This window comes from Paroedura picta, chromosome 3 (assembly GCF_049243985.1).
Source record: "Paroedura picta isolate Pp20150507F chromosome 3, Ppicta_v3.0, whole genome shotgun sequence".
Classification (NCBI taxonomy): Eukaryota; Metazoa; Chordata; class Lepidosauria; order Squamata; family Gekkonidae; genus Paroedura; species Paroedura picta.
In genome coordinates this window covers 51,233,968-51,257,336 of record NC_135371.1, presented here as the reverse complement: position 1 = coordinate 51,257,336, position 23,369 = coordinate 51,233,968, and the positions used below count along the sequence as shown (strand labels likewise).

The window sequence follows — 23,369 nt, the reverse complement described above, 5'->3', positions numbered from 1 at the left end:
GATTTCTACAATGCATAGGGTCCAGGGTACTATAAGAACTGGTCTAGGTGCACTAAAGCAAAAAAACAACAACTAACAAGGCATTTAATCCATAGTGTTTGTTAGTTGCACAAAGCCTTCCCCCCTGCATCTGCAACCATATTTAGCATTATTCCTTCCTTCATTGTCCTTCATGGCAAACCATACAGGAGAGACAGAATCCCTAATGAATTCTACAGCCAGCGACCGACAACCCCAGACAAAGTAGCAACTTTTCAGACCCCTGCTGCACCTGTGCTCCAGTGCCTTTAGCCAATTTGGGTGTCAGGTCCTGGGCTCAAGCCCATGACAACCTAGATCAGGCTTTCTCATGAAACCCTGGGTATCTTGACATCCCTGGAAGGGTTTCCCAAATAGGTGGGAATTTTTTATATATTTTCCTTAATATGTTAAACATTTATCAGATGATATGATCATATATGGCAGCCCTTCACAACATTTTTATTGTTGGAAAACTGAAATGTTCTTCAGGCTTCAAGAAACCCCAGAAACGGCACAATCATGCAGAACAGCGTTGGGAGGCATAGCTGTGTACACGCCCACCCAGGCCCCCACCCCTTCCCACTCCCTCTAGGCCTATCATTGGCCATTATGGGAAGGGAGGAAATTTGACATTACCATATATAATCATATCCAATAAATGTTTAACAAAAAATATATTAAAAATTAATTAGCTCCCACCCATTCCGGAAGCCCTTCCAAGGCCATCAAGAAACCCCAGGGTTTCATGAAACCCTGGTTGAGAAAGCCTGATATGTGATCACATTGAACTGCATACTCCACCAAATGATGGGCCCATAGGGGGTGGAAAGGGGAGGGGCCCCAGGTGGGTATGTACACATGTTTTTTCCAACCATATTCTGCATGATCACATCACTTCTGGGGCTTCTTGAAGCCTGAAGACTTTTTCAGGAGTTTCTCAATGGTAAAAGGGGTGAGAAAGGCTGGTCTAGATCCTCCAGTCAAGAAGTGTTAACACAAAGGTAGCATGTTGTCCTTTTTAGATGGAAAGGAGATTCTATATCCAGAGAAGAGTATTTTCCCCAGTCACAGAGACACCAGTGTCCCTTCCATCACCTTGCCACAGCACCATTTGCCCCTGCCCCTGCCCCACCCCATCTATCACAGAAATATAGTCTAAAGCAGGAAAAGAATGATTCGCACATGCTTATCGCTTAGGGGTATCCTGCATGTGTGAATGAGCCATCAGAGATCAATTGCTATGAAAAGCTTCCCTACTTTCTCAGAAAGTGCTTTCCAATGAAACCCACTCACACATCCAACTGCAAGTATCAGTAGAGTGATTAATTACATTTTTATAATCTGTACCGGGAAACAAAGATACTTTATTAAATTTAAAATATAAGCAAAACTATATCAAGCAATGCACTGGGTTACAACTAACCTAGACCATATTGTTGAATTAGATGTACAATCATATAATAGAAGCTGCAATTAAAATTAAAACCCATCTGGAAATACACACACATTTTTAACCTCGATCTGCAAATATTTGAATTTTCAGTGAGAACCTTGAGCACCAAAAAGGGAAAACGTTAAGAGATTCTTGCTGAATACTACTATACCATTAGCCCACACACAAAAGTGGAATTAAGAAGAGCAACATACAAAGTTGTGTGTTGTGAGTGGAACGTGATCGAGAAAGTCCACTTGCAGCTCTTCTCCAATCAAGGATGCAGCATCTGTACCCCAATCCAATCGTAATTTTTTACTGGAAGACAAAAGCATTCTTAATATACTGAGGAGTTATCAGTAGTATTCAAGCTCCGATTCAAACTGATTTACCTTAAACATGTGGTCACATACATTATTCTTTTTCTTAAACACTGAGCACCACCAACTGAAAACCATGACATAGAATCTATATAAAGGGCTTCAGCCCAGAAATTATTTGGAAACAGCATTGACTTTAATTCCCAGATAAAAACCAACAAAAGATGCACAATGCAATATGCAACTAAAGCCTTGATGGGAATACAGTCAGCAAGTTACATTCACCATCAACCTTTAAATAAACATTTGGTATTAAAACCAGCAGGCCTACATGTATAAAAAGGAAAGTAACATCCAAATGAAAGCCATATCCAACTGTTACAAGTTTCAAATATATACCTATATACTCACGTATAAGCCTAGTTTTTCAGCACCTTTTCACAATGAAAAGGTCCTCCTCTGCTTATACGCGGGTATATATGGTAATTGAAATAAAAGCCTGTTCCAGCCAGCCAATTGTTGCAAACGTGTACTGCAAGCTGAGCTTGCTCAGGCAGCTTTTAGGACATCAATGGTTTTGACTGAGGGACTCTGATCTTTTTTTTCCCTTTTGCCTTCACTTCTTCCTCTTCTTAATCACTTCTTCCAAACTATTATTTTAGTTTCTGTGGGTGGCATGGGGTGGATTTTGGGTGTGCTTTGGGATTTACTGTTTCTTTCTCTTAGTGTTTATTTTATCTGAGGGGCAGCATTGTTTGCCTTTTCTTCTTGGGGTTGTATTTCTTTTAAAAGTTGATTTTTACAGCTCTTTCTTTCAGTGTTTTGTTCTGGGGAGGCACTGCAGTTGTAGTTAAGAGTTGTCCACTCTCCCAGTTTGGTAGCTATTGTACTTGTTGTAGTAGGTTGCCAACTTCGGGTACTGTTGTTCTGCTCTGATTTGCTGGCCTGAGGGGCACTGTTTGGTTCTCCTGCCAGAGCTGTTCTCATAGAGCAGTTCTATCAGAGCTCTCTCAGGGTGTCTGGCATCAAGAGAGGATAGGAAGGCAACTGTTAGCCACTTAGAGACTCCTTTGCTTAGTGAAAAGAGGGGTACAAAAACCAGCAGCTATTCTGTATTTGTTGGGGGGGGGCTGGATGGGAGAGCCTGTAATGATGGGGTATTTCCCACCCTCGGATTATATGCGAGTCAATAAATTTGCCCAGATTTTGTGGTAAAATTAGGTATATACGGTCACCTAAACCTAAATAGACTATTAAAGAAAATTTTAGTTTCAATAAAGAATTCTTGAAATGATGCCAGTTTTCCTTAGACTCCCACTTCCCTTATGCTTTTTGGCTGGGGAGGGGGGTCCCATCTCCCAGGAGCAGCATTTTGGGTTGCAGCCAGAAGGAGAAAGACAAGAACTAGACATTTTCCATGGGTTCCATGCTGTTCTAATCAGCAAAACAAATTGGTTTATTTGTTACAACATAACCAAATAAAATACATGTCAATGTAAAAATTAGAAATATGCTTAATTCTTCCCCATTAGAATCTGTGAGATACAAAAGTGCTACATTTTGACTGGGTATAACTTTCCACTAGCTAAACATAAATTGTAATTAACATTAACATGGCAATTAAAGGTAGGAAAAAAACTGAAGAGAAATGAATGGGAGGAACTATTTACAATACTTTTGCTGACCCAGCTTAATTTCTAATTCTTACCCTTTTTGTTCATTAAGCAGTCTAAAAACAGCACAGCACTCTGGTTGCAGTCCTCTAACTTTGAGTGCTTTCATGAGACAGTCATGTAAGGTCATCCCATTACGCACATTAACCTGTTGAGTAAAACACATGTGTTTTTTAAAAAAGCACAAAGGGCAGGTTAGGAACAAGCAGTACGATTTTTTATTAGATTGAGTGCGTACACACAATTGCTTTTTCCAACAGATGACTACATAAATCTAGAACTCCCACAACAAAATAACACTGCTTGATCATCTAGAAGTCCATCTAACACATCCTGTTTCTCACTTTGGCTAACTTGATGCCCCTGGAAAGCCTCCAAGTCAGGCATGGAGATAAAGCCTATTGTACCCTGGAACTGTGCTGTCTCTGAAGAATCCACTTAAGTCTTCATTCTTATTAATGCAAAAGTGATCAGTCTCTGTGATGGTTATGGAAGAAGACCTCCAAACACAATGCAAGGCCCAAATAAGAGGTAAGTGGGAGAGCAGGCTGACAAAACACACCATCAGTTAATCTAAAATGTTATAACATATGCTAAGCAAGTTTTTTTTTAAATTATAGTGTTTCAAAAACTCTGTAAGCCTTTGGGAGTTACATACCACTGGAGTTAGAAGCAAAAAAAAGACACATTTTCTGGCCAACACTACTTTATTATCCACAAATTCTTCATCAGCAGACTGCCATTTATAAAACACAGAATCACCCATTCAGTAAAGTGACACTAGCCTTATTACCTTTCCCAAAGTTATGCATGTGTACACTTGGTAAGCAAGTTGAATAAAACCTCACTCTTTCTGTCCTGAAGATTTTATATTTCAGCCGTAATACTCTACTGGTGAAAAGGAATGTTTATGAAGGGGTGGGGGGAGAACAGCCAATCTTTCATCTCTCACAAAATAAAAAACAGACTCACCACTGTGCGTTGCTTGTTAGGCAAGAAAACACGAATAGTATTGCTTGTTTTGGAGGAATCTGAAAGTTTTCCATCATCAGATGCTCTGCGTTGATAACCAAACTGCTGGACAATGGTAGGTGAAATACAGTTGGATCCATTAAAGACAGAATCCTTTAAGCCAATTCCATCACTAAGAGCCCTCAAAGCTCCTTGAATTTGCTCCATTGAAGCACGCTATATGAAACCTGTTTTTAAAAAGAGAAAAGCACATAAACATTCTGAAATCAAGTCTTTTAAAGCACAAATCTTAACTTTCCTTTGTTCTGCATAAATTTGTGAGCCAATTAATTATAATATACAGGGGATCGGATCTAATCAACCACAAGCGTTCCAAGTTCATGGGAGAAATCTTACACTTTACACAATGGACTGCTGAGATGCAACTCAGTATAATCTCAAACCAACCTATTAAAAATGGCTCCAGCCACTTAATCTATTGAAAGCTTAGTTCAAAGGTATAAAACACACTTATTACAAGGGCCAGATCTGGCATAAATGTCACTTTGTTGGACTGGACCAGGTGCGCTATAAAATGTAATGTCAGGTACCAGAGATATAAACTTTATAAAGGACACAGACAAACCCAATTAATATTTTTTACTCAAAATACAAATAAAAGCAATTGATTCCTAACAGTGAAAGCAATCAATTTACAGAATCCACCAAAAGCCTCAATAAATGTGTTTATTCACATACACCACTAGATTTTTTCCAAGAGATACTATAAAAGGGGGAGTATCTTACATTTCCATACAAAGCAACTGCTTACTGGCTGGGTAAGAGACCGTGAGAGGCCAGTTCTGGCCCATGGGCTTCTTTATGTTTGACACTCCTGCCATTCCTGCCTCAGTTGAAATACAGCACAGTTCTGAGGGGGGATGAAAGCTGCACAGGCCCACCACAATAGCCTGTTGTCCCACTACCAGTAACCCTCCTCCCCCCCCCCCCCCAATGCTAGGACAGCCAGCTCCTCAGGGATCATGATCTTGGCTCCAAATATGAAGACCAAAGCCATCAGTACCGCTTTGAGCTCAACTGTCCCATTGGGCCCAGGCCCCTACTGTCCTTTCCACAGTGGCAAGTCAAGAAGCAATCAAGGCCAGTGATGAAGCATTCAAACTCAGCATGGTGACAGCTATAGAAGCAGAAAGGGATTGAGGCAGGGTAGGTATGAGCACAGGACATGAATGTAGACCATAGTGGCAAAGGTGGGGCCAATGCCTGAAGTGTTGCTCTCAGTCTCTCCTGCACCAGGCTCCTTGGCCCTGATATTGTCTGCAGGTTGTAAAGCATCATTATGCCTTCACCCCTTCAAGATGGGCCAGCCATCCTCTAGTGGTTGAACGCTGGAGACTGCCCTGACCAGACACATAATGCTACAGAACTGGGGACTCAGAGACACTGCCAGGCCCCCTGACACAGAGACAGACTGCAAAGTGCATCCCCTAACCACTTTGTCAATGTAGATGGTGACTTAGAAAGAGGTGCTAGAGATATGGTATGAGTAGAGGGGATAATGTATCCCATAGTCAGCAGTCCCTGTGTAAGGGGTTGCAGCAGCTCTGGGTGGGGGAGGGGGGAGGTCACATCACCTGATAAATGTTTAACAACTTTTATTTATAAACATTTATATATAATATATTAAACAGTAAATATAAATATAACACCATTCAGAAAACCCTTCTAGGACCATCAAAAAAACCCCAAGATTTTACAAAACCCTGCTTGAGAAAGCAAGATTTAGGGAATGGACCAGTAGTACCACTATTGTGCCAGCAGCCTCCCTCCGCAGCTTTCAAGATTGCACTGAAAACATTAAAGCTTGCAGCCCTTTGTATTTTAGAATATTTTTATATATGGCCTTTCCAAGAACCAGCTGTGCCGAGAGCGGTGGTCTATAAATATAAATAAAATTTAAAAAATAAACGTGCCTGGGCTTTTAAAATAAATGTAGTAAAAACAAAACATCTTAATTAAAATCCAGCATTCAAAAAACACCAGCCCAGCATAAAGAAACATCATAAAAACAAACCAGACAGCTTAAAATAGTCTCTTGTGTTTAAAATAAAATTAACCTGCTAATTAAAAACCTGGGTGAACAGAAGTGCTTTGCCCTGGGCCCTAAAAGATGGCAACAAGTACCAAGTGAACCTTAAGGGAAAGGGGTGCCACTGCTGAAAAGGCCCTGTTCTGGTGGATGTCTGCCTTACCTCTGAAGGCAGAGGACACAAGATAGCTTCATTTTCACTATTTAACTAGTTATAAATCCTCACTTAATTTTATTACCAAAACAATCCTTAAGTGTTCAGCTGAGGAACAACTGCTTGTCCACAGCCCATCCACTGAAGTATATGGTTGAAATTTAATCTCCTGGTTCTGAATAATGTTCTGTTCACTGTATGGCCTTTACAGATAGGAATTAACTTCAATAATTCCAAGTAGTAACTGAACACCGATGTGTCTGCACTGTAGCCTCTGTATATATTTGCTTGTTTCAAAATAATCAGATCTCAATCAAAATTCAGCAGCTAGGGAGCCTTCAGATAGAAAATGGCACACAGGAACATTTAAACTAGAGAACGGTGCTGAGGAAGCATCACCATATGAGAAAAGAGTGCATAATTTATCTTACCATGTATATTCTACAACATGATTTCAACTCAATGCAGTATCTTTCTGAAATATGCAAGCCATTCTACACTAAAGCATATATTCAACTGGGCTAGAAATGCAGACTGAGAGTCCACTGCCACAGGATACAAACACACTGACACCTCCAGATTGGATATGGGAACCACTGAAATTTCTGATCCATACTACACCATCAGTTCAAATGCACTTGCCTAAAATAAGGACCTGTCTCCACTTTGGCACTAGGAGGAAAAGGGAGGGGTAACACTGCAAGAGCTGTCAGAGAAACAGATGGGAACAATGGGAATATCAGCCCCCTATAACTTCTATGACCTGTAGCTCATGGTTGCAAGGGGAAGCTGGCCTGCTATTATAGTGGAAGTACTAGTCTAGACATGTGATGGGGAAGAGGGACTACTGCATAGTATGGAACTGAGGAAGAGAAAACAAAGCAAGAGCCAGGCTGGGCAAAGAGCTGTACTGGGGGGGAGGGGGGGAGGCAGGGCTAGTATACTTCAATACTGCAGAGGAGGATTAATGAGAGCATAAGTCATGCAGCACTTATCAAGGATGCCAATATGCAGTATGAAAGCAATGTATTTCATACATGTTCTCAGTAAAAATCAACTAAGACTTTGCCACTAACCCCATATAGCAAAATGCAGAGTAGGAATGCTGAGGCACTAGAGATTGAACTACTATATTTAGTAGGGAGAGGAATGGGAAGGCGACTGTAAGCCGCTTTGAGCCTCCTTCAGGTAGGGAAAAGCGGCATATAAGAACCAACTCTTCTTCTTCTTCTTCTTAATACAAACATATAGTCCAAATTTTCTTATTTGTATCATTAAAACAAATATTTTGTGAACTATGAAGATTTTAAAATGTTTCTATCTAGTGTTGCTAGATGGAATGTTATTTACCAGGTGATGTTATCTGTGTACCATGAAAAGCGTTGTTTTCATAGACTGCGCCTATAATAAAAAGATGGGATATTTTTCTTCAGGTTATATACCATATTTACCAGCGTATAAGACGACTGGGCGTAAAAGACGACCCTCCAACATTTCCACTCAAAATATAGTGTTTGTTATATACCCGGCCCGCCCCTGCATCTCCCTGTGACCGGCACTAGTGCACAAGTGCGAGCTCTGCGCAGAGAAGGGGTGGGCCGGAGCGCCGCTGCTTCCCGCCGAGCAGAACGGACCGGTCATGCCGAAAAGGCTGGCACCCCTGTCTCGTTGCTGATGCTCGCCACAGCCACGCTGATGACCCGCCGCAGCCACGCTGGATACCGTGTGATACTGGATGGTATGTAGAATGAGGTGGGGCATCGGGAGGCCACTATGGGCAGCTATGTCTATCCCAACTGAAGTGCACCCGGCGTATAGAACAACCCCCCCCCACTTGGAGGCATGTTTTTCAGGGGGGGGAAGTAGTCTTATATGCCGGCAAATACAGTATATATAACTTCTACCTGTTCTTAAAAAACTGTTCTCCTCTAACATCTACAAAATTTCACTCATGTTTCTCTTCCCTCCCATTATTTCAGAGGTGATCTAGACATTTGAGGCTGTTCCTAGGCTATATCTTTGTTTCTATCATTTCTTCACCTCCACAACAGCTGCAAAACTACAAAAGAGACAGATGTGCTGGGAGTGGGGCACAGCGCCTACCCTGAGATCTCAAGAAAAAGTTCCTTAAGGGGATGAAACTTGGCCCTCTATTATCCCCCACTCCCTTCTCCAGACTATAAGTTAGCTGCAGAGTACAACTCCTATTAAAATTCCAGGCTTTGTTCCTATTGCCTAAGTGAGTATTCACCTTAGTCAGGTTTCTGTCAATACACCATTAAGAATCTAGCCAGCAGAGAGTTCAATCAACCAGATAAATGACATGAAATGCCAATAGTTCAAACATAGGTATGTATTGCATGCAGCAGAAATTGCTTTAAGCTGCATTTTAAAGGCTGAAAAGGTCAGATCAAGTATTGTGCATAGAATTCATTTAACTGCATGGTATCACCATGCTCTTAGCCACATAAACAGTCATACAAGTCTTGAAAAGTACATTTTCAGCTTTGTAAGGAAGAGAGCAACTGTTTGCTACTTCCACAGTAATCAAAATGTTACATTTTAGAAAGGTGTTGCAAATCTTTGAATCACATAATAATAATAATAACAACAACAACAACAACAACAATAACAACAACAACAACAACACACACACCAAAAACCCAGACAATGTTTTTACTTATAGTATTTCCATTCCTGGAGACTCAGCACTTAAATGTTCCAGATACAGAGATAATACATGAAATATTCTACGCACTAGCTAACCACAGCCAAGCAGAAGTCAAAACCATGATCTATTTGAAGTGAAATAACTTTATTACCACTATCAGATTCTTTACAGGTCTGACAGTTCCTTCCACAGATGTGATAAACAGCAGCGTTCATCTCAGATTACTTAGCTGTTCAGCCACAAGTTCAATATGAAGAAGCTGAATAAATTAAAATCAAGGGAAAATACTATTTTGGCCTTTTCTCCTTTAGGTGCTATATATATCCTATATATACAATTATATAAAATTAGAATATATATTTGTCAAAAACACGGTATAACTTAGAATAAATCCATTCCATTGTAGATTAAATGTGCAGTTGGTAATCAATCTTGTCCATCATAGCTTGTTTAGCTGCAAACTGTTCTACAATTTCCAAATATTTGCAGGAAGTCATTCATGGGCGATATTTATGGACAAGCTAACAATTCCACAAAGAAACCCAATATTCTAAAATGGGATATTCCCCAAATGAGGAATCAGCTGTGATGAGCTGCACTCTTAAAAAGTGCTGTGTAAACTGATAAAGGACTGTGAATGATTAATTCCTTGCAAAGCCAGGGAACCTTGAGTGACAGCTTCAAGGAATATGGTAGGTTAGCATCAGCTGAGCAGAGAAAGACTGGAGAGCTGAATGTTGAGGGGAAATTCAGTCTGGAGCTAGTCCTGACTAAATTAAATCTAGTATTGAGTATTCTTAATTCAGTTCTGACTGAGAGCAGTTTAACAAAGATTAAAAACTGGAAGAGGTTTGCAAAAGGAGTGGCTAGTTAGAAGACTTTCATTCAGGCCAGAAAAGGGAATATATTTTCAAGAGAGAAGAAAATTCCCTACCCAGTTTAAAACAAGGAGATGGCTCTGAAGAGTGAAGAGAACCCTGGTCTGATGTGATTAGAGATTACCTTATGTAATCTTGTCAAGACTTAAGAAAAGTACTTGTGTGTTTACAGAATAATCATTGGTTACTTCTTGGTAAATTACCAATCGATCTTCTCTAAATACCAGATTAGACAGATCAGACAGAGAAAATAGATCTGCCAAGGGATGACTTGCAAGAAGCATTAGTGAGGGGCCATTGGCTACTATTCAAAGAACAATCCTTAGACACACGGGCAACAGAAGTTGTCTCCCAAGGATAAAAGACACAGTTCATCATCCTACCAAATAATTTTCTAGCATCTCCCAATCTGTAAAATGAATAAAACACTAAATGAAACACCAAATATCTCTGGAATCCATCAAACATCTATTGCAAATACAAGCAAAAGAGCCAGTTCCTGAACAAGAGAAAGACCAAGGTGTCTACTCCATCTTCTTCACCATTCCAAAGACAAATGGGGACTGGTGAGTGATCTTAGACTTGAAATTCATCAGCAGGTTCATTCCACTATGGTGCTCAGGATGAAGACACTAAGATGAATCTCTGAGGCTCTTCAGCCAAACAAGTTACTAATCTTGCGAGATCTAGTGGAAGCGTACATTCATGTATTGAACTTTCCAGCCCATCACAGATACCTTCAATTCTGTGTAGAGAACATGCATTTAAAGTTCACAGCCCTAGCCTACAGGTTGCCTACTGCCCTGAGGGCATTCTCAAAGCTCCTCGTAAATCACATAGTGACTCTAAGACACCAGGGCATACACCTGAGATTAAATCTCATCAATTTAATCATTAGCTCAGAAACCAGACAATCGTTTCTGAACACACAGGAATCTACCACCAGAGCTTCGGTTTCTTGCTAAAACTACAAAAAATCTCAACTACAAATAGATATGAACCTAGATAGTCTTTCTTACACCCAAGATAGTAAAAAAAGACCAAGGACATGGGGGCAGCAATCATAAAAAGTATGTCACCGAGACCTGGGTGAGATAGGGTGAAACTGTCACCCATCCCAGGTTTGCAGTCCTTCACCAGTCTTGGCACAAAGGTAGTGAGGGGTAGCAATTATGGTCCAGGAGGATTTCTCCTATAGGCCTCTCCCGGCACTATTAATCGTTGGGGTGGAGTGTGTTGGAGTGTGGTGGGGTTCAGTGAAGGACTTGGCTATCTGGATGGTTTACCATCTGCCCAATGTTTCCCCAGCTAGCCTCTCAAGCCTCCTGGAGATGGTGACGGGTATACCCAGGAGCTAAGGGAGAGGAAGTGGGAAGTGAGACAGCTAAAGCGAGTGTGGAGGTAGACTCACATCAAAACAGCAAGAACATCTTATCACACACTTATGAGGGTATATGAGATGGTGGCTAAACCACCTCTATCACGACAGGGAACTCTACCTGGCCCAATTACTTAGGGTCATTCGATCTCTGACTGCCCTTAAGGAAGGGTGCCAAAACAGTAGTCAATTAGCTCTTGGCTGTGAGGCATTAGCAAGCTTTTCACAGACAAAGTCTTGTCGCTCTGCCAGGACCTTCCTGACATCTTTAATACAGAGAGCGAACTAGAGGCCCCTTGGCCATCTCAGGGGAATACATTTGATGGCTTCAGATGGCTCTCAGGAACCAATGTGGACAAGTTGCTGGGGTCAGTAAAGACGAAACCCTGCCCCTTTGATCCCTGTCTATTTGGTTGTTCATGACAAGGGACCAACGGATAGGAGGCTCTCTTGGTGAGATTATCAACCTCTCCCTGTCTACAGTGGAATTCCCGGGGTACTGAAGGAGGTGGTGGTTCTTCCCTTACTGAAAAATCCATCACTGGACCCACAGGACCCAGCCAACTACCGCCTGGTTTCGCATCTTGCATTTCTGGGCAAAGTGGTTGAAAAGGTAGCAGAGAACCAGCTCCTATAGTAAGTTCAAAGTCAAAATCAGAAGGCCAAAATTATAAATCTCTCTTTTATTGGATAATCACTCAACTTCTCAGCAATCAGAACAGGGTCCCTGGTAAGTTCCTCCCATTTTCTGACTCTTCCTCAATGATTGCCAATCCAATATCTATGTTTCACTTAGCAGTTATCATAAATCAAGTAAGGCGTATCTCTTGGCTGTAAGCTCTGCTCTCTCGGGGCCGTTTTCTCTTACGTGCCTCAAATGTACTGGAGTGTTTAGGAAGCAATGGAACAAACCCTTCTCATTTTTAACATCCCAAGTAATTGAGAAAAACTTATGAAACCATCAGAAGCCTGAAATTTATGAAATAAAGTCTGTGCATACTCTGATTTATTTCAGAGATCTATGTTGAATTACCTCAAAACATTTACCCCTGATTACACCTGATCTTTCCAACTCTATGCTGAATAAAATATTTTGTTAATTTGGAATTTTAAAACTCTTGCATGCTGTTTAAGTTAAAGGGGGCTCTTGATTCTTCCCTCAGATTCCTGGGCTGAGTCAACAGCCAGATATCATACTGTGACAGGATGGGACAGAGTTCTTTGGAAAGAATAAAGTGGATAATGAGGGCAGTTCAGTCACAAAGGGAAAGAAAAACTGAGGGAAAATCTGGCCTCTGTGGAAGGGAAGAAGAAGAAGAAGAGTTGGTTCTTATATGCCGCTTTTCCCTACCCGAAGGAGGCTCAAAGCGGCTTACAGTCGCCTTCCCATTCCTCTCCCCACAACAGACACCCTGTGGGGTGGGTGAGGCTGAGAGGGCCCTGATATCACTGCTCGGTCAGAACAGTTTTATCAGTGCTGTGATGAGCCCAGGGTCACCCAGCTGGTTGCATGTGGGGGAGCACAGAATCGAACCTGGCATGCCAGATTAGAAGTCCGCACTCCTAACCACTACACTAAACTGGCTCTCTTCCACTATTTCCAGCAGCAGTTGTGAAGAGGGAGAAGCACAAAATGGCAGCAGATAAGAGTGAGACAGAAAAAAGATGTCAGGAAGTGGTCGGAGCAGGGGTGTCATGCTAATGCTATATTTATAGCACAATCCTCTGCAGATGTCCTCCAGTCAAAGCCAACTGAACTCAACAAGCTTCAAGTAGAGTTCAGCTGCATACTCTATCAACTTCGGGGAGGGCGGTATATAAATCTAAATAAATAAATAAATGTCCACAAACTTTAAATGTAGTGAAATACTTATGTAGTCGTTATATTCTAGCCCCTCCATACGACATCACCAACATCCAATGTCCAGGCAGCAAATGGCTGGCAACATCCTCCATTTTAAAGCGCTAGTTGGGAATCGCATAAAGTGGATTCCCCAATCTATTTAGCGTGAGCTACAGGAGAGCAGGCAGCAGGCAACCAGTAGAGGCCAGGTATGGAGGCTCAAATGCGCCTGCCCCCCACCTTTGCACCCACCTCCCTCTCCCTTGTTCAGCCAATCCAGCCTGCTCTGTGATTTTGCCAACCCGTGAATTGAGCTCGCCTAAGTAAACAGTACCAATCTGCTAATCAAAAGGTCTAAAACAAAGCAGCACTTCAAAATGAGTCCTCCTCAGGCTTTCCTCCTTCAGTTCAAGCCTCTACCCCCTACCCTGCTTTTTCAGCTTACTCTGTCTTTCACAACCCTCCCAAGGCTTGGGGAAGGGGGGAGGAGACTTTGCTAGCTGACACTGATTAAAGGCTGCATTTGTTAGCCAGTTTCTTCCTTGTTTTGATCTGCTTTGCTTTCTCCTGAGACAAGAAGGGGGTGGGAGGAGAAAGAGGGGGGGGGGCTTTCTCCAGCTGTTTACTTCAACCTGCCCATGTTGTATTTTTGCAGCAACTGCTAGATGCAACACATTCCTGTTACTCCTTCCCTCCCTCCACGTTGTTGGGAAGCCCAAATGATGGGACTTAATTATTGTTGCTATTTGCAAGCCTTCCAGTTGCTAACTCGTGATGCCATAAGGGGTGGGGTTCAAAAAGCACTATGCATCTATGATTAAATGCATAGGGATAGCAATGGAGAAGTATTGGATTTAAAAAAACTGCTGGCCCTTTAAAACATGGAGAAGGGGGATTGGCTGCCTGGATTGATTGACAGATGGAAGAGAGTCACATTTAAAGCATGTTGCTGTCTTCCACTATTTCCAGCAGCAGTTGTGAAGAGGGAGAAGCACAAAATGGCAGCAGATAAGAGTGAGACAGAAAAAAGGTGAGGAGGGGCTGGGAGGCGTGATATTATTTAGCACTATGCCATTCAGCTGGCATAACACTATCTTTAATTATGTGCAGAAATTACCCAAATTTCTGAAACATTAAGGATACATTTAAAAATGAGAATATATGAGGAACACAGAAAAGGAAGTGTCATGGTAATATATATGGATCACTAATGACCACTAGGGGAAAAGTGAAAATCTTATACGTGAAGGAAGCATACTGAATTTTAGAATATACTTTGGAAAGTTTATCACAGCAACAGTATTTGGGTACAGACAAACAGAAAACAAGAGTACAGACCACACATGACCTAAAATATTTTAATGTAACCTAAATCTGTTTGTACTGAAAGTTAAAGCTCTTATGTTTATAACTATAGCAGTACATGAACAAAAGTTCAAAGCCTAACATTTTAAAAGATGGACTATTTTTGCTTATCAATTCACGTGATTCTCAAGGGCTGGTTGAAGCATTTCACAAATGAGATGCCCTACTAGTTACTGAATTAAACATTAGATGTTTAATTCAGTAGTTTAATATTGCCAATATCATCATTCTGATTGTAACAAATTCAAGTACTTTCAGCATGGAACACCAGCACCATGCTTTCAGTATCATCATACTGTGGAAAAGCATAGCTATGTGTTCCAGCCCTAGGAAAACTAAGGTCCATCAATTACAACCGAGCTCTCGCCAGGTATTTTAAATACACATAACCTTCAGCTCATGGTTATTTTCCATTGCCCTACGTGATATTTATAAAACTATCCACTTTTTTGCTGTAGACTTCAACTCTACCACAGCACGGGAGGGGGGGGGGATGCTGGAATTTCTGTGCAAATTGAAATGCACGCAAAGAAAAGGGCAAGCTGAAATACATGGTCAGTGCCAAACCTAAGCTTCCTTTACTGATTTCAACATCACAAAATGCATTATTTATCTTAGCTTATAAAATTATCATTTGGCTCTGAAGAGTTAGAAATAGGGGATAACTTGCTAAAATAGGCAAAATAAAAATAATGGAAATTTAATTTACTTTAGCCTCTTGTTCAGCAGGGTGGTAAGGCAGCTGACACCCTGTCTGAAGCTCTGACCATGAGACTGGGAGTTCGATCCGAGTAGTCGGCTTAAGGTCAACTCAGCCTTCCATCCTTCAGAGATCGGTAAAATGAGTACCCAGCTTGCTGGGGGGTAAACGGTAATGACTAAGGAAGGGAATGGCAAACCACCCTGTACTGAGTCTGCCAAGAAAACGCTAGAGTAGCGATCCCCAACCTGTGGGCCACGGACCACATGTGGTCCTTCGACTAATTGGAGGTGGGCCCCGAAGGACGCCTTCTTCCCCCCCCCAGCCCTTTACTTAATCCTCCCCCCGGCCCTTTACAACACACTTCGGGTGTCATTGTCTCCCATCACTCCCAGATGGGACTATCTCGTTGCAGAGAAACAAGCTCAGGATTCCCGTTGATTTGTCATTGTCATGAGTTAAAATTTCCATGAAAATAAAATGTTCCTTATGTTCATTTTTGTGGCGTGTCTGTATCTTATTTTGAAGGGATGTTTAAACATTACCACAGCGATCAGAGAGCATTAGGGCAGTGGTTGAGAGTAGAGGAGTAAACTACCCCCCCCCACCGGGCCTCAGTAAAAGGTGTTTAGTGGTCCCATGTGATAAAAAGGTTGGAGACCACTGGTCTAGACTAACCTGAGATTGGAAGAGAAGCTGGGTTGGCCATGGACAATATTTGGATGGGGTCTGATGCAGAGGCAAGCAATTGGAAACCACCTATGAACATCTCCTGTCTTGAAAATCATAGAGGAGTAAACTACTCCCCCCCCCCACCGGGCCTCAGTAAAAGGCACTGAGTGGTCCCCGGCGTTGAGTGGTCCCTGGTGATAAAAAGGTTGGGGACCACTGCGCTAGAGAGCGTCACCCCAAGGGTCAGGCATGACTCGGTACCTGCACAGGGGCTACCTCTACCTTTAACTTACTTTAATTTACTCAAAACTACTACTTTGTCAATCTACCTTTCTTATTCAAATACTCTAATACTAGTAAATAAGCCCGCTGCAGGCAAAATGCAACGGGCGCTAGGCAAAATGCAGCGGGGCTGGGTGGAAGCTCCTTCTGCCGGCCCCGGGTGCTCCTTCGCTAGCGCGAAGGAGCGCCCGGGGCCGGCAGAAGCCGGGAGAACGGCGGGGCTGGGCGGGCAAGGCTTCTGCCGGCCCTGGGCGCTCCTTCGCTGCTGTGAAGGAGCACCCGGGGCCGGCAGAAGCTGGGAGAACGGCGCGGCTGGGGGGGAGCGGCTTCTGCCGGGCCCGGCAGAAGCCAGGAGAACAGCGGTTCGCACGTACCTGAGATGCATGCTTGTGTGTGAGGAGTCCGTGTGTGAGGAGTCCGGGGTGGGCCAAGTGGCCAATTGGGAGGCGTGCTACGCGCGCCTCCCAATTGGCCACTTGGCCCGAGTGGCACTCGGAGAGGGCCAATCAGGAGCCTCTTCGCGGCTCCTGATTGGCCATCTCCAAGTTTTTATCCCTGACGGGTCCCGCCCTAACTCCTCCCACAGAGGCCTTACTCTTTTATTTATTCCATGGCGCGCGGCGCTGCAGGGCGGGATTTAAAGATGTTAGCAAATGTATAGCAGTACAGTTATGTTCTGTCATACCACTTTTCATTAATCTTTCAAAAAAGTCAAATCATCCTCTTATATGTAATAGATTTTTATGTGTTACATAAAACACTGAACTCTCACATATTTCTAGCAATCGGTGCATGACAGCAAAAGGTAAAATTTAAAAACAAGAGTTTAGCTTTAGACTACAACTTCTTCAATATTCCAGGAAGTTCTCTTATTAGAAACGTCTATTTTTAGGGCAAGATATATCTTGAGAATCATTTTTCTTAGAGCCACAGACATAACTTTCTTGGTAGGGTATTTATGGAACTGTTGTGGTATACTGGCTGCCTATTTTGATGCAACTTTAATTTAAAGATATATTGTTAAAATTATAATTAACTAAATAACAAATTCCAAAAGGCAGAATTTTGCAGTAGTTCTCAAACAGAGATCTACAAGGGTTCTCTATGGGGGCCATCTTAGTAATGCGTAGCCAGGAAGAAACTCCGCCTCGAACTTCTGGCTACGTTTGATACCCTAAATGAACTGGATGCCTGTTGGCCACCTTTGGAGGTGACATTTGATGGCTTCAGGCAGCTCTCGCTACCCGACGTGAACAGGTTGCTAGGGTAAGTGAGGGCTACCACTTGCCCCCTTGATCTCTGTCCATCCTGACTCCTCAAAGGTGGGGGCCCTCGGATAGAAGAGCAGATCCTGGATACTGTTAACTGCTCCCTCCAATTGGAGGAGTTTCCAGAGTTGCTTAAGGGGGCAGTGGTTTGTTCTCTCCTGAAAAAACCATCCCTGGACCCACGTGACCCAGCCAGCTACCACCCAGTCTCGCATTTGGTAGTTGAAAGGGCCACAGCGCACCAGCTCCTGGCGTTCCTGGAGGAAACTTCGGCGCTCGATCCATACCAGTCTGGCTTCCATCCTGGCCACAGGGTGGAGACGGTGCTGGTCGCCTTAACGGACGATCTCAGTCGGCAGCTGGATCAGGACGGCTCAGCTGTGCTAGTTCTGTTAGAGCTGTCAGACGCGTTTGATTTGGTTGACCACAAACTGCTAGCAAGCCGCCTAGCCAGGACAGGGATACGGGGCACAGCCTTGTGCTGGATATGCTCCTTCCTCCTAAACCAGACTCAGAGGGTGGCAGTGGGGGAAAGAGTTATCGAGTCCTGTTCGGCTCCCGTGTGGGGTTCCACAGGGGCTAGTTTCTCTCCCCCACCTTTTTCAACATCTTTATGTGCCCTCTGGCCCAGCTGCTGTGGAGTTACGGATTGGGTTGTCATCAGTATGCGGATGACACCCAACTGTATCTCCTGATGGACGGCTGCCCGGACTCTCCCCCGGAACCATTTGCCAGATGTTTGGAAACCATGGCTGGATGGCTTGAGCAGAGTTGCCTGAAACTCAACCCCTCCAAGACGGAGGAGGTCCTGTGGTTGTGTGGTAGGGGGGCAGGATTGGAAGCGCATTGGCAGGGACACAACTGGCCATCACAACTTGGGAGTGACCTTGGATGCCTCGTTGACATTGGAGGCCCAGGTCAAGAAGGTAGCAAGCTAGGCATTTTTCCATGTTCACCAGGCTAGGCTACTAATGCCCTACCTGTCCTCTGAACATCTGGCCACAGTGATTCATGTGACAGTCACCTCCAGAATAGATTTCTGTAACTCACTCTATGCAGGCCTGCCCTTAGGCTTGATCCAGAAGTTACAGCTGGTGCAAAATGCAGCTGCTAGGGTCCTCACCAGGACAGCTTAGAGGGCCCATATCCCGCCTGTTCTGAGGCAGCTGCATTGTTTACTGGTTGCTGCCCAGATCTGGTTTAAGGTGCTGGTTCTTACCTTTAAGGCCCTCCGCGGTCTGGGACCCACATACCTGAGGGACTGCCTTTCGCCCTATGTCCCCCTGCAGTGCCTTGCACTCTGCAGGGACAAATCTGTTGGTCATCCCCAGCCCCAGGGAAGCGCGCCTGGCCTCAACCAAGGCCAGGGCCTTTTTGGTCATGGCCCCTACCTGGTGGAATGAGCTCCCGGAAGAGCTATGGGCCCTGCGGGAGCTTCCAGCATTCCACAGGGCCTGCAAGATGAAGCTCTTCTGCCAGGTCTATGGTTGAGAAGAAGATCTGGACCCCCCCCCTTGCCATTAAGCCCTATTGGGACTATTAAGAGCGGATTAAAGGGAGAGATCAGCCCCTGTGTTCACCCTGAGGTTTTTAATAATGATTAGTATGGGTTTTTTGGCTGCTGAATAAATGGATGATTTTTAGTTGATTGGCTAGTTTGATTGAAATTGTTACTTATTTTATTGGAGTTGTTATGTACTGAGGTTTTATCTTTTTTAGCCGCCAGGAGCCCTTGTGGGAGTGGCGGGATATAAATGTAATAAATAAATAACCCCACATCTTTAGGGCACTGCCACAATAGACATAAAACTTTACTGAATAGAGATCTACTTGGGAAAGCCTGTAATTACAAGCAGTTACAAGGCCCTGGTTAATGTTGTAACTCACCTCGAGCCTTCAGGGGGAGGCGAGTAATGAATGGATGGATGAATGGATGGATGGATAAAAATAATAACTAATAACACAACAACAACAATAACAACAACAACAATAATAATAGCCAGGTGAACATCTTGTGTGCAAGTGACCTCCAGCCTATTAGCATTCACAGAGTGCAATGTTCTGCTTGGGATGTAGGGAGTTAGACTGTCTTGTAAGTATACATGGCCTGGATCGCAGAGAGCCTCAAAGGTTAAAACTAGAACCTTGAACCTGATGCAGTATTCAACTGGTAACCAATGCAGCTGCCTCAGCGCATGCCAGGTATGGATCCTCCTAGGTTCTAGTAAGGACAATAGCAGCTGCATTTTGCACCAGTTGTAATCTCCAGGTTAGGGACAAGGGCAGACCCATGTAGATCAACTAACAAATATCCAGCCTAGAGGTGACCTTTACATGGAACACTGTGGCTAGGTGCTTCTGGGACAGATAAGGCATTAGTAGCCTTGCCTGGTGAAGATGGAAAAACACCAGCTGAGCTTACTCTAGTTACCTGGGCATCCAGGATCATTCCCAAATTCCTGGCAGTGTGCACGATCTCCAATTGCATACCGTCTATGGAGGGCAGACATGCTTCCTGATCTGCCCCATTCCTACCAAACTACAGGACCTCCGTATTACAGGGCTTGAGTTTCAGCCAGCTTTTCTTGAGCCAGACCATCACCACTTCCAAACATCTGGCAAATGTATCTGGAAGGAAGTCAGGGCAGTCATCCATCAAACGATAGAGCTGGGTGTCATCAGCATACTGATGACAGCCCAGTCCAAAGCTCTGGACCAGCTGGGCCACAAAGCACATAAAGATGTTGAACAATGTGCAGGAGAGTACCATGCCTGCATACCACCACAGGAAAATTGGTAACAAACAAACATCCCGCACTGCTACCCTCTGCGTGTGGTTCCAGAGAAATGAGTGCAGCCACTGAAGTGCTGTTCCCCAAATTCTTGCCTTGGTGAGGTGTTAGGCCAACAGCTCGTGGTCAGCAATGTCAAATGCTTACAGTATTACATCATAAACAATTTCTTTAGCCTGGTAGTTGACCATGGACTCCTGTTGTGGCTAAATAAAATCAAATGAAGGATTATAATGCCCAGTCTCTCAGGTTGTACCTCTCTTTACTACATTTTAGCTTTTCCATTGAGCACTGGCCTGGGAAGGATCACCTAAACATAGATAATATGACTCAAATACACAAAGATCTGTCAAAGAATGAAGGAAATATGCCAGTAGCTGATGCGACCAACAGCCCATGCAGTAGTTGCCTCCAAGAACCCCACTCACCTCCTAACCCCCTTATCAACAGCAGATGACCAACCAAGGGTTTAGCGGGAAGAAGTTGGGGGAGAATGGGAGAAAGGCAGCCAAGGAGGAACACTGGGTCCCAACTCCACTGAGGAGAAAGCAGGCAGGATATTTGCAGTGGCAGATGACTAAACAGCTCAGTTGAGCATGGGGTGGGGTGGCAAAAAGCCCAATTGTCAGACTAATGGGGAAAAGGGTGGGTGTGGGGTTAGCAAGAATTGGCAGTCCATAAAACAGGGCTTCAGAAGTTAAGCCAAGGGGGAGACACTCTGTTACAAGCAACAGGTAGACATCACCAAGAGGGAAGAGAAGATGGGTGACTCAACTCCTTTCCTGTCTTAATTCTGAGGGATTTTCTGCACACCATACATTTAGCATCCAACTTACCCTCTGAAGATGCTATATTCCAGCTGCTCTGCACGACTTTGCCAACCTGCTGCGTCTGGCCAGCAAACTGCTCAAGATATCCACCATTTTAAAGTGCAAGTTGGTGAATCCTAAAAAGTGGATTCACCAAACTAAAAAGCACCAGCGCCCGGTGGTCAACCAGCAGCCAAGGAAATGTGTGGAGGCAAAGCAGCAAGTCCTCCGCCTCCAATATCCCACAACCTCACACACGCCTCCCTCTCCCTTCTTCCGTGACTAGAAGTGCTTTTTTAAAAATGGAGCCGCCGGTTGCTCCTCCGTCCCGATGATTAGGACTGGCCACAAGATGTGGGGGGAGGGGGGAACCCTTTGAGGAGCCTCAATGGCATGCAGACAGCACTCCCCCCCCCCAAGGTTCTGTCAGGGAGAGGAAATTGACCCTGCGTTGCAGCCTCTGACTGCCAAGAAGAAAGAGATGAGCAATTGCAGCCTGCTGGGATTGTTCGGCCAGTGTCCTCAGGTGAATCCACTACTTCTCTCGCCTCTGCCCGCACAGCTCTAGTCTCCAAGCCCCTGGCGTGGATGCTGCAGGGAGAATGGGACAGATCACTCCCCTTTGCCCATCACAAGCCAAAGTTGGGCAAGAGGACTCTGTCCTCTGGTCCGTGAGCCATTGCTGGGAGACCTGAAGTCATTTCTCTCGTGGCTGGTGCAGCAAGAACCTGGCCTGGGGGATTGGGCTTGCAGCCAGCAACGTGCTGCTGGGTGAGGGCAAGGTAGGCAGGGTTTGAATCTGCCAAAGCAGCCAGAAACCGATGGGTGAGTGAACCTGTTCCCACCATCCCCTCCAGTCACGGCCTGTCCAGGCTGCTTGGGCAAAGCCCAACCAGCATTTTAGGGTGCCCGGCAGTGCAAAAAGTCACTCCAGGCTTGCCTTCCCCGGGGCGAGGGGTGATTGGGCTGTCAAGCAGCTTCCCTAGCGCTTTGGGGTTAACTCTACCCCGCAAGTCCAGTTTGCTTTGGATTGCTTTCTGTTTGGCAACTGGAGAAGTGGGGACAGAGAAGCCAGGGCTCGTTTTCCCCCTGGAGAGCCCAACAACTGCTCTCGGGCGGGGAGCACCTTGAAATGGGAAGAGAGGGGAGTGAGCGAGGGAAGGGAAGGACAAGCGGAAGCCTTGGAGGGGAAAAGGAGAGGTTGGGACGGCAGCAGCAGCAGCTTTGCAGAGCACATCAGGCTCTCGCATCTGTACATGCTCCGATCATATTTGTCAGCTGCAGACCTCCTTTTAAAAAATGGAGAACCACCTGGAGCAATGAATAGGTGGACACATTCCTCGGCTGTGAATATGCAGAGAGGCATTTAAACAAATAAGTCTATTTAAAAAACAAAAAGTTCACGTCAATCAATCAATATTTATTTATGGTCATTCAGACCAAAATTCAAATACATGTCAATCAGCCATGCAGGGGGGGGGGGGATTGGCTGGCCAAAGCACAACAAGCCTAAAGCATGTTGCTCTCTCTTCTCACTTTTCTGGAAGTGAGTGAGGAATGCAGCACGTGCAAAAAGCGGCCAGAAACATGCGAGACAACTTGAGAGGTGTGGAGGGCTGGTGAGTCACTATTATTTCTCCCACTTTTCCATGCAGCGGTCTTCACGTGATAATGCCCAATGTGCAGAAGAGCTCTGAGCCCAGAACAAGAAGCCATGTTAAAGTCTGTGGAAGGCTAAGGAGCCCTTGACAAACAATTGTTACTTTTTAAATAACCTTTCCATTTCCTCAAGTATAAAAAAGTCAACTGGCTTCAGGGTACAGAGACGTTAAATCAAAATGGAGGGGGATTAAGAAGCATTGTTCTCAATTTATTAATACAAAAGTTCAAAAATTGCATACTATGAAGGATGGAGAAATTTATTTATTTGACTTATAAAATACACTGGCCAGAATAATATGAAGTTACATGGTGTAGTCCTGTAGATATACAAGTTCAAATGAACATTTTCAGGGAGCTATAGAAACCCATCTGTGCTCTACAGAAAAGC

General features: G+C 44.1%; 1 protein-coding gene across 5 annotated transcripts in view; it reads right to left on the bottom strand.

Moving 5' to 3' along the window:
- The window catches only part of RAF1 (Raf-1 proto-oncogene, serine/threonine kinase), a 114,343-nt gene that overhangs the window by 27,578 nt on the left and 63,396 nt on the right, over positions 1-23,369 (bottom strand). For all 5 annotated transcript variants that reach the window (XM_077325651.1, XM_077325649.1, XM_077325653.1 and 2 more), the window contains exons 2-4: positions 4,419-4,645; positions 3,482-3,594; positions 1,669-1,771 (exon numbers count right to left, since the gene is read on the bottom strand). In XM_077325651.1, coding sequence (XP_077181766.1) covers positions 1,669-1,771; positions 3,482-3,594; positions 4,419-4,625 — 423 coding nt within the window. In that variant the 5' untranslated portion in view covers positions 4,626-4,645. The remainder of the gene's footprint in view (positions 1-1,668; positions 1,772-3,481; positions 3,595-4,418; positions 4,646-23,369) is intronic.